The sequence below is a fragment of the Macrosteles quadrilineatus genome, unplaced genomic scaffold (assembly GCF_028750875.1).
Source record: "Macrosteles quadrilineatus isolate MER2022 unplaced genomic scaffold, UCM_ALF_1.0 Scaffold_4__1_contigs__length_99947679, whole genome shotgun sequence".
NCBI classification, from domain to species: domain Eukaryota; kingdom Metazoa; phylum Arthropoda; class Insecta; order Hemiptera; family Cicadellidae; genus Macrosteles; species Macrosteles quadrilineatus.
In genome coordinates, this window is record NW_026542597.1 from 19,675,163 (window position 1) to 19,690,021 (window position 14,859).

General features: G+C 33.2%; 2 protein-coding genes across 2 annotated transcripts; one reads left to right on the forward strand and one right to left on the reverse strand.

Moving 5' to 3' along the window:
* Nucleotides 1–2,765: 2,765 nt before the first annotated feature.
* On the reverse strand, nt 2,766–8,174 carry LOC128991864 (UDP-N-acetylhexosamine pyrophosphorylase). Its single transcript, XM_054415099.1, has one exon. It carries the CDS (start codon nt 7,880–7,882, stop codon nt 6,404–6,406), a length of 1,479 nt encoding a protein of 492 aa, XP_054271074.1. The 5' UTR covers nt 7,883–8,174; the 3' UTR covers nt 2,766–6,403.
* A 1,049-nt stretch (nt 8,175–9,223) lies between these two features.
* Nucleotides 9,224–13,762, forward strand: LOC128992607 (NADH dehydrogenase [ubiquinone] 1 beta subcomplex subunit 4). The gene is made up of 4 exons (XM_054416268.1): nt 9,224–9,327; nt 9,441–9,581; nt 11,922–12,065; nt 13,561–13,762. The coding sequence occupies exons 2-4, from the start codon at nt 9,453–9,455 to the stop codon at nt 13,627–13,629; spliced, it is 342 nt and encodes a 113-aa protein (XP_054272243.1). The 5' UTR covers nt 9,224–9,327; nt 9,441–9,452; the 3' UTR covers nt 13,630–13,762.
* Nucleotides 13,763–14,859: the final 1,097 nt, after the last annotated feature.

Here is a 14,859-nt window from a genome sequence, read left to right on the forward strand (position 1 = left end):
ACGCAAAAATACACACGTACAGAATAACATATCTCAGTAGTATTAAAATAGTTTTAGACCACCCTTTATCATTGAAAATACACTTCACAACGTACATGGTTTCATAATTGTAGATTTTTAGATAAATATAAATACTTCGACACTTACTTGAACTGACTTAACATTTTGTAACTTTTACCAGTTTCTAAACTTTTTGTATTCCTCTTCTTATCTTTCCCGTGATTTAGTTAGTTAGATGATTAGTTACCTCTGAAGCTGTTTTCTTCAAATCATCAGTAATGTTAGACATACTTTGAGCAATTTCAAACATGCACTATGCTAAAAACACAGCAAAACAAACTAATGCCTGTTTCTGTATACATTTTAGATTGAGCAACAATAAAATCAGCTGATTTAAATCATTAAAACAAACCTAACAAAACACTAGCACGCATAGTGGATAAATAGAGAACTAATCGAGAGCGAGGGAAAATCAGCTGATTGTTTTCCCTCGTCCTAAATTAGAGCTTAAGTTATAGAGTTTATTATTCTAGAGCTATATTTTTCTGAGATAAATCAGAACTGTTTGCATATGACTGGGTACATTAACTTATCTTCACTAATACGAAAACATCAACAAAATGATGGAAGAGTAGTTAAAGATTAGTCACTGTATTACAACCAAAGCTTAGGAAAAATTAGTTTATAGCTTTTTCAATAAATGGGCATTGATTTTGTATCATTCCATGAGTACTGAGATTAAGTTTCATCCTTGACTTTATGATATCGAGTATTCTATTTCTTTAGTAAACGTTCTTATGTAAATATATTTCTTAGGACAACTTTTAGAACCATCTAAAGAAAATAAACAAATTTTTATGTAATCTAAGAATATGAATGCTTAAGACTTATTTGTGTTATTTGTAGAGACCACAAGAGTTTATAAAAGGCTACTTTAAAAGTACAAATGGCATGAAAAAATCAGTCTGTTTAAAATGAATTATGATGCTCCGTACCTTTAAAGATTCAACATTAATTTCTTTATTCCTTTGTACTGTATTTGAAATTAATATATATTCCTTTAAAACAATTTGCTGCTATGTTTTAACATAGATTTTAGCCAGGAAATACTAAAATCCTTTTATTTTTAACCAATTGACTTAGTGTCCAAGTACAAGATCATGTTTTCTGAGGAAAAGCTTAGATTTAACAATAAGCTCAGTATTTTTTTTTCTATTTTCCATCTTTTACCATGAAGTTGACTTTTAGGAACGATAACTCTATAGCCTGTATGATGGAATGTGTATCTTGATCCTTTGTCTACCTGGGGGCTGGCCAGAACTTAACCCATTGGCCAGTCTCCAGGCAGATGGAGGGTGAGGAGACAAGTTTCATCATACAGACTATAGTAATGCTTATAAGATGGTGAGCTAGAGAATGTAAACAATCATGTTCAATCAACACAGCAAACAGGATGAAAGACAATGCACTTATTATTAACCATCTGAACTTGCTTATCATTAATTTTTGTTAACTCAGCAAACATAGTTAATCATGTAATCAAGTGTGGTAAAAATAGTGTGGGTAACAAAATGTACAATATTTGTAATCATCCTGTTGATAAAATCAAAATACCAAATTAAACCCTCCATTTGTTAGGTACACGTAATCAAACTAATGTGATTAAATGAGTAACTTATATGAAGTAAAAGTAAAAGGGGTGGTGGCAATGGAGAATAAAAGAGACAATTGCCTATTATACTAAAAATGAACCAAACCTTGTAAAATTTACATTTCACATCACAGTGTTGTGATTGGTTTGAACTAAAACAAAGTAATTTAAATTATCAACCCCCCCCCCCCTCTTTCTTTGGGTATCCAATTAAGGGATGAAAATAGAAAAATGTGTCCTATAAAAATTTCAGTCATATTGTTTACAAAACTTCTAAGAAAATGTTTCATGTCATAAACATAATTCTATCTTTATAAAAATGAAATAACATTTCAATCTGAAGTCCTTAAGTTTAAAAGCAGTAAACAAACCAATCAACAGAACTGATTGGTAAACTACTGTTGCAAGATGCAGTGTGGTACCAACTGTACCAATTTGATCCATCACATTACTGTACCACGGTCTGTAGATCAAATCCAGTTGTTGTGTAATTTCTTGGTCGAGTGGAAAGCCACTTTCTCTTTAGCCCTGAGCTCTGCTGAGCCTTCCACACGTCCTTCCAGACAAAATAACATGTTGTTGCTTCTAGACTCTACAAAACTCTTGGTCGAACACTAACTAAAGAAATTGTTGCTTTTTGTGAACTGGCATAAAAATGTAAAAAATATTGCAATGCTGTATTTTTGTATTACTTCCCAGCTCCTTTTAGGGCCATTTTTCAATGGTTTAGATAAAAATTATCAATGATATGTTGAATATGAACAATGCAGTTTTTATTTATTTATTTTTTTTTTAGTTGAATGATCGTTATTATAATATTTGTTTAAAACACTAGTTGGATTATAAGATGAAACAAATTAGTCTGACCACTAGAAAATAACCACTAATATGAGTAATCCTTCAGGATTTGTGTTAAATTATAACCTTTTATAATCCTTCTTACAACATTTCAGGAAATATTGAACATAACATAAATAGCAATTTGAGTCAACACAACTTTGTTTAAATGGACCACAGCTTTAGATAACAGACCTTATCAAATACCAGGAAACCATGTCTTCCTTCTCTAAAAACTGAAAATATTAAAGTGGTTAAGGGTGAATGAAAATCTAAAATTATTTTGAAACTTTATTCTGATATAAAAGCTACACTACACTATAACAATATTTTCTATACATGATCTCTTGCATAAAATGGTAACTGGACAGACGACCTATTAAATAGATACAGACTCAATACCTGAAGAAAATTATTTTATAAATATATCTTTAAAATAAAATATGAATAGATTGTAAAACCATACATAATTATGGGAACCATAATATCAATAAAATTACACAGTTATCACAAAAAGTTGATCAAACAAAGTTGTCTTTACTAAACCTTTTTTTTAATTTGGCCTAGTCAAAATAAAACTTTGTTGCTGTATAAATAGATTTAAAAGATTAAAAACAAAACAAATATGTGATTGTATTACTTTCATAAAAAAAATAAAAAATAAAACAGAATATAATATGTTATAGAACCAATAAAGTTTACTAGCTTCGTTGAGTTGTACAGTATTAATAGTCAAAGCTTCTACTTACATATGAAATTTAGAACTAGTTTTAAAAACCAAACAAAATTCAATACAACATTCATAGTATCATCACACTCATGCTAAAATAATTTTGTACAAGATTAAATTTTACCATAAATTCTAACACATATTTTACAAATTAAAATTTTTGTCACTAAAAACTATTAAAAGAACATGCTAAGCCTCAATAGTCACTTATTTTTAGTTTGTCGTTAAAACTGAGTGTAATATTAAAAAGGAGACCTAAATTAGTTTATCCACGATAAAATAGACATCTTTTAGACAAAATAGCAACAAATTCTGACATTTGTTATGATAAAAAAACAATTCAAACCTAAAACTACGATATTATAATACATATATAACTATAAAAATGATCACAAAATTAAAGTCTACCGCTCGAAAATATTTTAAAGCAAAAACAAAGAGAGGCTATGGTAATTAGACGGTCAATACAACTAGAAGCAAATTTCCATAATCAACCAATGTAAAAGCTCATAAAACTTAAAATTAAAAATCGTAGGCAGTAAAACCCTTAACCAGCTCATTGTTACACATTATACTAAATAGTAAGGCTTCTATTATAATCTCACAAATAACAAAATTATCTCAAATGTTCAATTCAGAAACTGATAAGTGTTTAAAAAATCCGGGTATTTTGCTTGCTAGTTAATTATTTTAACTAGCCGACCAGGGTAGAATTGCACAACAACAGATGTACTTTTGAGATGCATAACTATCCCAACATACTTGGTTTATCTTGTTTTACTGTACAAACACTATGCAAAATCATCGAAAACTTGCATACGGCAGGATATATGCTTTGCTATAGGTACATTTTTACTTTTGGAAAAAATACTAAAAAAGTACCGAGTAGGCTATATTTTCAGGATTTATTGAAGTTGTGTCTTAACATTGTGAAACATGGTGGAAAAATGCTAATCCTAAATATGGTAATATATACTTTCCTACAGTTACCTAACAATGTACATGTTCTCTCACTGATTTGAGAAAGCAAAGTGGCCAATTCGCTCATCAGTGAGACAATGTTAACATTGTCTCACTCTAATTACTTTGTCTCACTCCAGATTTTCAACGTGAAGCCACGAAATAGTGAGCGCGTAACATGCAGGCAACGCCGTATGCGCGCGAAATACGTTGGCAGCACTGGCTGTAAATCAGCTGGTCAGCTGTTGTACTGTTGTATTTGTCACTTCACATTAAATGTTATATTAAAAGTTCACTTCTGTGTAAAAATAGGTTATGTTTGTTCACCAATTTATTTGTTTTATGGTAACTGTAGGAAAAGTATAATGTGCAACTCGAGTTCAAAGTACAATTGCCTCACTCGAGAGAAATCCTTACTCACGAGCCGTAGGCGAGTGAGGAATGGTTTCTCGAGTGAGGCACTTTTCTCACTAGTTGCACAAATAACTATTGTCTGTAATTTTTTATTAACATCAAAAATTTTTAGGCTATGTCCTTTATAAAGTAAATTATTGCAAAATAGTTATCATTGCATTTTTATACTTTTTGCATCAAAGTTAACCAATGATAAAAAAAAAACTTATTCAATGATAGATAGTATTTTTATATAACATAATCTCGATTGGTTGATATAATATATCATATGTTTTTCTTACTAAAGTTTTTCTTGGTGTATTTTATCAAAGACAGATTAGTCACTATCAGTAACTCTGTTCTTAACTGATAACATTGAGAATATCATCCTATAAATTGTTTATGTCATTTAACAATTAAGAAAACTTGAAAGGGAGGTAAACTTTGTGCGTCCTTTATATTTATATAGTCTCTAAAATCAAAACTAAAATGTTTTGGGAGGAAGGGTTACTATCTAGAAAGTTATAAATAATTACATTACAAATATTTATAAAAACAATAAATGCAGTTTAAAATTACTTACAAAAATATAAAGCTAGCAGTTAACCATACTCAAAAACAATTAAATCTTTTTCCTATCCAAATTGTTTGGAAAATAAGTAAGAAAAACTGTAGTCTTTGTTTTCTTAAATTTTGGTGAAATTTCACATAGGAGTACAAATTTGTGTTTTCAGTGTTAAAGATGAAATAGAATTAATTGACTACCTAACAAGACATGTAATCAGGATTTTTTCTTTTGAAAGCGCTGAGCTACCAAATGAGGGTATCATTTACCAAATTTATTTTCATGATTTGTTAGAAAAAACTTAAAATATGTTTTTGTTCTTCTATAGGAAGAGGGGTGGGCTAAATCATTCTCAGCCTGTCTGATTTTTTTTTAAATCTACCTATGTGTTTAATTTGCTTTGTAATAAAAACAATATAAGTAATTAAAATGTACTGTTATTTTTAAACTAAATATAACCATGTATCAATCAACTAAAATTAATCAACGAATTAGAAAGATTATAGTTGTTTACAGGTTATATAAAATTGAAATGTCAGTTTCTAGTAGTTTTAAGCACATTTTAGATAGGTACTTACAATGTTAAATATGAAAAAAATTATCCAAACAAAGATGGACAATAGCGGGTAACTTGTCGATTACATCATTAGATATCGTGTAGGGTCTCATTAGGGCCTACAGTACTTTTACAAGATAAAATAATATATAAACTTATTTTACATGACAATTAGGCTAGTTCTAATTGTGATGAATACAGAGTTTTGCAGAAGTAAACAAGTAGAAAATCATCAAAATACGATATTTATTGATTGAAACTGCAAAACCACTTAAATTAATATAAGTCATAGAAGCAGCATTTAATAATGATACAAAGTTATATTTGTTGACAAACTGCAAAATATTTCATCAGCAAAAAAATCTAATATTGTTCATGAATCATGGTACATAATTTATTGTGTGCCTATAAAATATTTTTAGTCATGCCAATGATATGAAACTAACTCTTAGTCACGTTTCGGCAGATTCATCTCTGATAGATAAAAGACAATTTTATGTTAAAATTTATATTTATATATTATAGCATTCAAACTATTTAAAACCAATAAAAATATTCCTAAAAGTACAATTTACATGGTTACATGCTTTATATTAGGAACTCTTAAAAAAAAGACATTAATTTTATACACTTCAAATTTACAAGATAACACATACCTTATCTAATGGACGGATTTTTAAATCTTCAAATAGAAGATTTCAAGTCTTTATATCAGTGATCAATGTGGAATCCGTTTGTGCCATTTTTAATTTCTTCTTGTGGGCTTTTCAAAAGTAGTGGTGATTCGAATGTCTTGCCTTCTACGATAGATTTGAGGCCTTCACCACCGTAGGACAGAAGAGGAGATATTTCACAAACAACTGGGTCGCCTATGATTTGTCCCCCAGCATCTTTGATGTATCTTCTATGTAGAGCGTACAGGTCTCTTCTAGCAGTTGTTGGATTGTCTTTTTCCGCAGAGTCTGGATTTTTTAGAGCGCTGAACTCATCTTCACGGTTCACTTCCCAAACAACTAAGTTTTCAGCAAACGGGAACACATCGAAGACAAATTTTTCCATCTTGATCCCATTCGGTTTTTCAGGTGTGTGGTACGTCCCATTTTCATCCACATAGGGAATTTTCTTCTTTGCGACATGCAGTTTGAGCTGATTTTCGTACTTGTTGACTATTTTTCTCAAAAACTCTGTAGTGAACAGATGGTTGCAAATGCTACCGGCACTGAATGTCAATCTACCATCATTGTTTCTCATTTCAGCTGTTTTGAGAGTAATCTCACTGTACTCCACTACTTGGAAGTTTCCATCTACGTTACAGATCACTCCTAAAGCTTCAGTTGGGAAAGCCTTTTCAACAACCTTGGCAGCACAATCTGCACCTCGTTTTACACAGTAACCTACAAATATCGGGTCAGCTACTCTGGTGAGGATGTTATCCACACTGTGACAATGCAGGTAGCGAATACCTCTCCTCTCAATCTCGTTCAAAACTCCTCTATCTCTAAGAGCTCTGTAAATTCCCCCATTGCCATCAGGAGCTTTCGATATTCTGTTTGGAGCTTCCAGAATGATTTTTCCATCAAAAGAAAAACAGGGTAGTAGGCCTTGTTCAAAGAATATGACATTGTTCTTGTTCAGGCCAAAGTAATTGTGTTCTTCAAAGTAATCTTCAGTCGGTTCCATTGTTTTCTCGCTTGTCATGATAAACCACGTAATATGACCATTTTTGCCAGTGCATTTGGTTGCAAGTTCCTCAAGTTTCACTATACGCTCGGCTTGAATTTGGTACAGTGACTTGTGAGATGGTAAGCCAACATCATACATACCTTTAGGCAAAGATGATCCTAGTCGAGTTCCCTGTCCACCAGCCATAAGCAGAACTCCAACCCTTCCTTCTGAAATCTGTACAAACCCTTCCGTTTCATAAGATGCTAACAGTTCTGGGGTAGTTCTGGACACAGCTCCATATAAATGGGGAGGTATTGACTTCATTCTGTCATCGAGCTTTTCTTGGTCTTCATGCAAGGACGTCAAGGCTTTCTTGAAGTAAGAAGTTACTTCTTTGACATCAATTTCACTTATATCTTTAATTAAATCATTTCTTTCTCCTTGGCTTAACCTATCCCAAAATTGTAAAAGATGATCTTGGCCTAGCTCCGATAAAGCACTTTTTAGTTTGTTCAAATCAGACATTTTAAAAATAAAACAATATCACAAGCCCTGTTGATGAAATTGCTTCTTTCAACAGCTGCCGAATACAAACACAAAACCGATCACATCCAGAACCAGTACACGTTTGACAGCACAGCAGACGACGAATAAATTGTAAAGCGATTCCATTGCTGCCATCACGAAACGAAATATTTCCCTTCTTTATAACGAATCCTAGCTTTACCATTATGAGGCTGAAATGTATTGTCCTAATGTATGTAATAAAATAAAGCTGTGATATATGCATAGGCCTCGACTCTTAAAATTCATACAACTTTAGTAGTAGCATAGACTAGACAGGGTATTTTTATTCCATGTAAAATCTTTACTTTGATAATATTGACGTATGGTAAGAAAAATAGACAAAGGTGTTTTTTTTAATATTTTTATTGCGGAATAACTTTTAGCCCATTAGATAAACTGTCAAAATGTTCATCTATAATGAGTTTTAGAAAAATAAATACTAATTTTTGTGTTAAACCACGTTAAACACTATTCAATAAGGTGAATTAATTAATTCACAATTAAACTTGCATCTACTAGGAAATATTTAATATTCTTGTTTGAACGTTGGGTCATGATATTAGTTATTTGATTTGATAATATATTTTGATTATACTATTATAATATTTTGTTTTAGTGAGAAACGAACGTGAAATTACTGTCCTCCTGACATAACTTGCATTTCAATTTCCAAGAGTTCTGGGAGGGAAACTGACGGATTTTGACCCAACTATCAATTATCAATTATTTAAACTAGCTTTTACCATTGACTATTGGATACAGAAGTACTTTGGATAAGAAGTAATTTGGATACAGAACTATTGTTGTAAGTCAAAGCTTTTCTTTTACTCACGGGCTTCACCCCGTTTGGCTTCATAAGTATTAATAAAACTATTGATTGGTTAAGTTAACCTGAAATTAACAAAATACCTACGCGCAAGGTTTCCCGTCATGACGAACATTTTAAAGTATATGGTTTATGGGGGTGTGACTTTGTAGTTTTCTCAAAAGTTCATGGGTACTTTTGGCTTTATATATAGATAAATAGTTTTTAAAAATCACCCTCTTAAGGACTAGAGAATCTATTGAAATAATTAATTATTATCTTTATTAATCCGTAAATAAGATAAACACATAAATAATATATAAAAAAAAGTACCCAAAGTCGATGGTTTAAAAAGCCGTCCTGAGTAATGTCATTGAGTATAAAATGGTGGCTTGATGTTTTTTCTTTGCTGTTCCGCTCGATGCTCGATTGTTCCATAATCTGATCTGGACTGGACCCAATTCAGATTTGCTCCTCTTTATCCAATTAAACTCGAGTCGAGTCTCCGACAGGGACAGACAGACAGACAGACGACAAGTAGTAAAAGTTGTCGTCGCGTCCGCTGCCTAACCTTCGCATCTTTAGTTAATTAAATAGGGTATGTAGGTTGTTCAAATGCTTTATTATTATGTTAATAATAAAATCAGGCAAACCCTGGAGTGCAGATAAAGCCTAGCCTATTTCATTCAAGCTGATTAAAATCTTTTTCAGGTCAGAGTCAAGATGGTTTCAGAAGACAGGTTAAAAGAATTGGTTGAAATAAAAAATAAACAAAGAGCTGCAACCAAAGCAGAATATTGGAAGCAAATGACTAATCCATTCAGACATGCAACAGGAGAAGGTGGATATTTGGTAAGGAGGATGTTTATTTTGTTTCAATAATCTGTAACAGGATAAGTTAACAAATATAACCTAGGTCATATTTAAATGGTGGTTTCCTAGTCCTATTTCATAAGGCTTAGTTTGGCTCTATGCTTTTGACTCAAATTTAGTCATCTTCATCAGCTCCCATGTAACTGAAGGGAGGCTATAAGTTATTTGTGGGACCGACGTTCTGTTAACACGTTCAGTGCGGCATACCTTCAAACAGGCGCTCGCCCATGGTGGCAAAGCCCCACCGTGCAACTGAATCGGTGAACGCAATTGGCATTCAAATATTTCAGTCTGAAGAATAAAAAAAGAGCAGCGGTGATTGTGCTACGTTAGCCAGAGAGTGGACATATTTCACTGAAACACCCAAAGGTATGTAGCAGCACTGCCTGGATCCGTAGCCAGTGTCTTTGTAAAGTGGCTCTAAAAGAGAAAATTGCCGGAACCGGGATAAAAGCATTGCCTGATGGGATTTTACAGGAAATTTTACCACCAACCTACACCAGACTTAAAGCTTATAGCCTATTCTAAGCTACAGGCTGGCAACGATAACGTTCCCCGGCTATGGCTGAGCTCACATTGAAGCAAGGTTGTTGGCACGACATTTCCTTCCCCGCGTCAGTGGTGCCAGTACCGCGGGTGTGAATTATTGCCCCTAGCACTGAACGTGTTAATTAGATTGAACCGTAAGAATTGTTATCACTCCAATTGCTAACCGAAACCGTCTTTCAAGGCTCCTAATCATCAACCTAATTACTCCACCTGAAATATAGTGCTGAGAGAGAGGCTTTACTTGTAAATGCAAAGGCTAAGATTATTAACCTGTAACTTAGCATCATACCCATAGCTATCTAGCCTAGGCCTATGTTAGTTGGTCTTTGAATCCTAAGTCATGTGAAGTCCTATGAACCACCAATACAAAAATTCATATCTTGTTGAAATGATCTTATCTTTTCATACCTCTTTTCATACGGCAAGGGTTGCTAGATGTAATTTTTGGAAATATAAATGAGCAATAATGATGATCGATCCAGTAGGTGTGGAGCTTAGTCTCAGATTATACAGCAATCAGTAACAGCTTCCTTCCTACTTTTCATCGAGAATAGCTAGTCTGTACCATGGAAGTAAGCAGGTGATACAGTAGAACCTGGTTAACCGAAATAAAGGGGGAGAGCCATTTCGGATAATCAATTTTTTGGTAGCCTATGTATTACCACGGTGTGTAGGAAAAGTGAATTTATACCTAACAATGTTTTATAAAAATGTCTATATAATACAGTTTTATTTAGCCTACAAAAATGTTAGGCTAGTTAAATCCAAACAACCAAAGTTACTTGACATTAGGTAGCCTACAGAAATCAGTTATTTTTCTTTGTTTTGGGTGAGTCCTACAGCAATTTTGCGCTGCAATATCCCACCACCTTTTAATCAGAAGGACGTCCGTAGGCATCGACTCGCTACATTGCTCCACAAATTTTAGAGCAACCTATAATAATAAAAGTGGTTGTAATTTAACTTGTTTAAAAACAAATCTCTAGTACAATTTCTGTGTCTGGGTCATACAGTAATGTTTGACTTACCTCTAATGCATTAAATCTGTCATTATGTGTCACTTTGCTGATTACGTCATCAAATCAAATCCACGTTGTCTGCTTTGTTTACCGTTGTGTTGTCAGCTGGCTGCAAAACTGCCTCTACAATATCTTGATCGGTTAGTTTATCAGGATCATCGGCGACAACCCATTCGTCCACGTCACTTGCATTCATTTCTTCACATCCAGGAATCCTATGAACCATCTTTGTCAAATTTTCAAAACTTTCGATTTCTTCTTCGTCTAGTTCGTCATAAATCTTCCTCCAACACATTTGAAGGGTTTTATCTTTAACATTAGCCTAAGCCTCCGCACACCAATAACTCACACGTTTTTCATGTTAACTCCTTTAACGTGCCATTAATCAGTTTATTATGGGTTTTACCTACCTGTTTAGGTTTATTCAGATTATGATAATGACAAACAAGGTAATATATTAACAAAAACTAAATTTGTGATGTTGTAGGCTATCTATAATTATGTCAAACAGACAAATTACAAATACATCAATATATTATTATGTCCCTTCTTTTTTTATGCGTTCAGGAAAAAGTGAATTTTGTTAATGTTATCTTGTTTGTCATTATCATAAACTAACCCTAAACCATTTTAATTTTTAACCTAATCAAATGACTGCAGTCCACTGAAAAAGAGAGGCGGCCCCTGAAGAGACGGCTTTTATAATTTCACTAATCAAAGTATTCTCTCTAAAATCATTCTTTTGTTTTAGTTTGATACTGGTATTCAAAGATGGATGGCTATGGAAGCAACAGGCTACAACTTCTTCAAACCAACCCCAAAAAATGCCCTTGGAGGGGTGTTGTTTATAGTTCTGCCACTTGCGTTGTGCATGTACAAGGTGAAGACAGACAGGGTATGTATCTAGATGAAGTAGTGTTTGTAAGCAGACATACACTCTGTAAGCAACTATCTAACTTGTTTTGTTACAATTATTTGTTTTTGAAGTAAAAACTTGTTAAGGAATGTGTCAAGGAAAAAGGATTCACGTCTAAATCACTGTAGAAAAGGGTTCCAGTTAAGTGAGGAGAGTAGTATTATAAAGCAGGGGCATATTGAGTATAAAATGTTGTGTGTTTTTAACTAAGTTACCTACTCCTTTTTTCTTAGTGAGTGATGAACGTGTATCGAGATTTGCTTCATTTGATATATTGATAATTAATCTTTTCCATTGTCTAGTTGTCTAGATATTCTTGTGAAAATGCAATTTTATGCTTTATTTTTAAGGAAAACCAAGTGGCTAGTTGGAATTTTTTGAAAATAAATAAATATCAGCTATCTTATGGGAGAAAATTAAGTCCAGCGGCTAACAGATACTTGTGATCATTTATCCCGTTTCTATTATCCCCTAAACTTGCATCCTACTTGTATTGAATTGTGTTAATTAGCCTAAATAATATTGTTTGGATTTAGCCTTTTTTCTTAGTAGCCGAGTGATCATCATTTTCAGATAACCTACTCTCGATAATCTCATTACATGTAATCAAAGCCTACAACTACGAGGGTAGTTTTTAAGTAAGCGCCGTTTTCATGTATAGCTCCTCCGTAGTTCATATGTTGCTGCTTACTGACATCATTAGTGAATAGAATGGCACCACTTACAACTCTGTAGCGATGTGTACACTTCGCAGTGTGTTTAAACAAATTTTGTTATTATGGACACCCCCACCGCATGCGAGATAAGGTCAGTAATACGATTTAACTACAAGAAACAAAATGCGGAAATGGGTTAGGAAGTGAAAAAATGAGCGTGAAAACCTATTTCCTTGTGGAATTCTGTGAGAAGTCTGGGTACCCTCCAAAAACATAACTCCTTCCGAAATTGACATTTTTAACTCTCTAACCCCTACTTGCACTAGGGACATAAACATTAGCCATCTGGCGATGAATTTAGAAATTAAAATTAAACTGCAGAACTGCAGCCGATAAGGGTCTCGCTTGAAGTAGGAGATACTATAATACGAAGCAAAAAAAAATCAAAAATAACCAGCAAAGCGTACACGTCAGCGACAGATCAGCAAATGACACCAATGAAGCCAGTAATGGGTGAGCCACTTCGTTGCAGCATACAGACAAATTACAGAGCCATAAGCAAAAACAGCCCTTACTGAAAAAACCCCGTAAAATGTGCAGCTTATGTTCTCCAATTGATTTATTTGTCCCAAAAATATCTAGAATTTGTTAACAATCTTTCATCATTATTAATCATAGTTTTCACTCTCGTTGACTTAAAAGTTGTACAGAAGTAGGAATATAAATTATAGAGAAGATCCATTGAATGTGTTTTTTTTCTGTTATGTATATTATTTTACATTTTAACAATGGATATTATTGGGTTCTTTTGGTTTTAGGATGCGAGAGAACAGAAATACCGCTCGGGCTTGATTGCATACAGAGACCGATACCACAAGTTTATTTAAGTGGAAAGGAATAAGAGCTTTGTTGTGCTTGAACATAGTTTAATACATAGAATATCTCTTGTAGTACCCCACAAAGTGTATAATTTTGTTCATGATTGTAAACTACTGTGTAAAATATAATTAATTATTATTATTTTGTCGCTTTTTAATCCCATACATTATCCAGTTTGATTCATTAAACCAATCAAATTATTTTTCCTACAGTCACCCGACAAAGTTGGCTTCCTTGTACTGTTTATAATACAGGAAGCTGCTAATTGCTGCATATTTATACTTTGTCGTACAGTTTATACTTTGGCGCACATCAGGATTCCAACGAAACAACACAAATCAGCGTGGTTCTATTATGCACGTAATCCGTGTATGCTTGGAAATAGGTTGGCAACACTTTAAGATAATTATACTATGAGCAGCTGATTGACTACTATAACTACGATTTAACCTGTCATTTCGTGTTTATAGTTTCGGTATTTCTGAACTTTCTGGACTTTTCTTTTAAACGTTTTTAAAACATTCCTACGATCTTAATAAACAAGAAAATACCTTTAAAGCATTTTTTAGGCGCGGAAACCACTTCATATTACAAAAACATACGGAACTATTTTCTCAAGTCGCGGAGCACATCTCTTGCCGAGGAAGGAAAAAATAGCGTAGTGATACGGACCGGGTACTACTTTCTCTAGGGCACCTATTTGTGTTGCCAGTTGAACCTAAAAACGTGTTGTATAGTGTTTGAAAGACTACCGGTAATTATTTATATGCTTTTTAGTGACTGTAGGAAAAATATAATGTGTAACACGAGTGCAAAAGGCCTTTGCTGCACTCGAGATCATTCCGAAACATGTTACATTGAAACATTTGTAAACATTGCTCTCGTGTGCAGCAAAGTGCCACTTTGCCCACTAGTTACACAAATAACTATTTTTTGAATATTTTGGTTAAATACTTGAATACTTTATGTGTAATTGTTCTTATTATTTTGCAGTGGTATTTTACAAAATAAGTTGCTTAAGGTTGCGCTCTACCTCAGCTCGGATTTCTCAATATGAAGTTGCTTAACGCCGATGTCCCTATACCATTGCATTGAACAGCCCCATGAAGAGCGCTTTCAAATCTGGGGGATCACATCGTTATCCTTAAACTTTTTAATAAACTAACTGCAGATTCTTGTTTTTAAGAATCTATTGCACTTCCCCATTTGTTATTTTTTCTCTAAAAATTATTTGTATG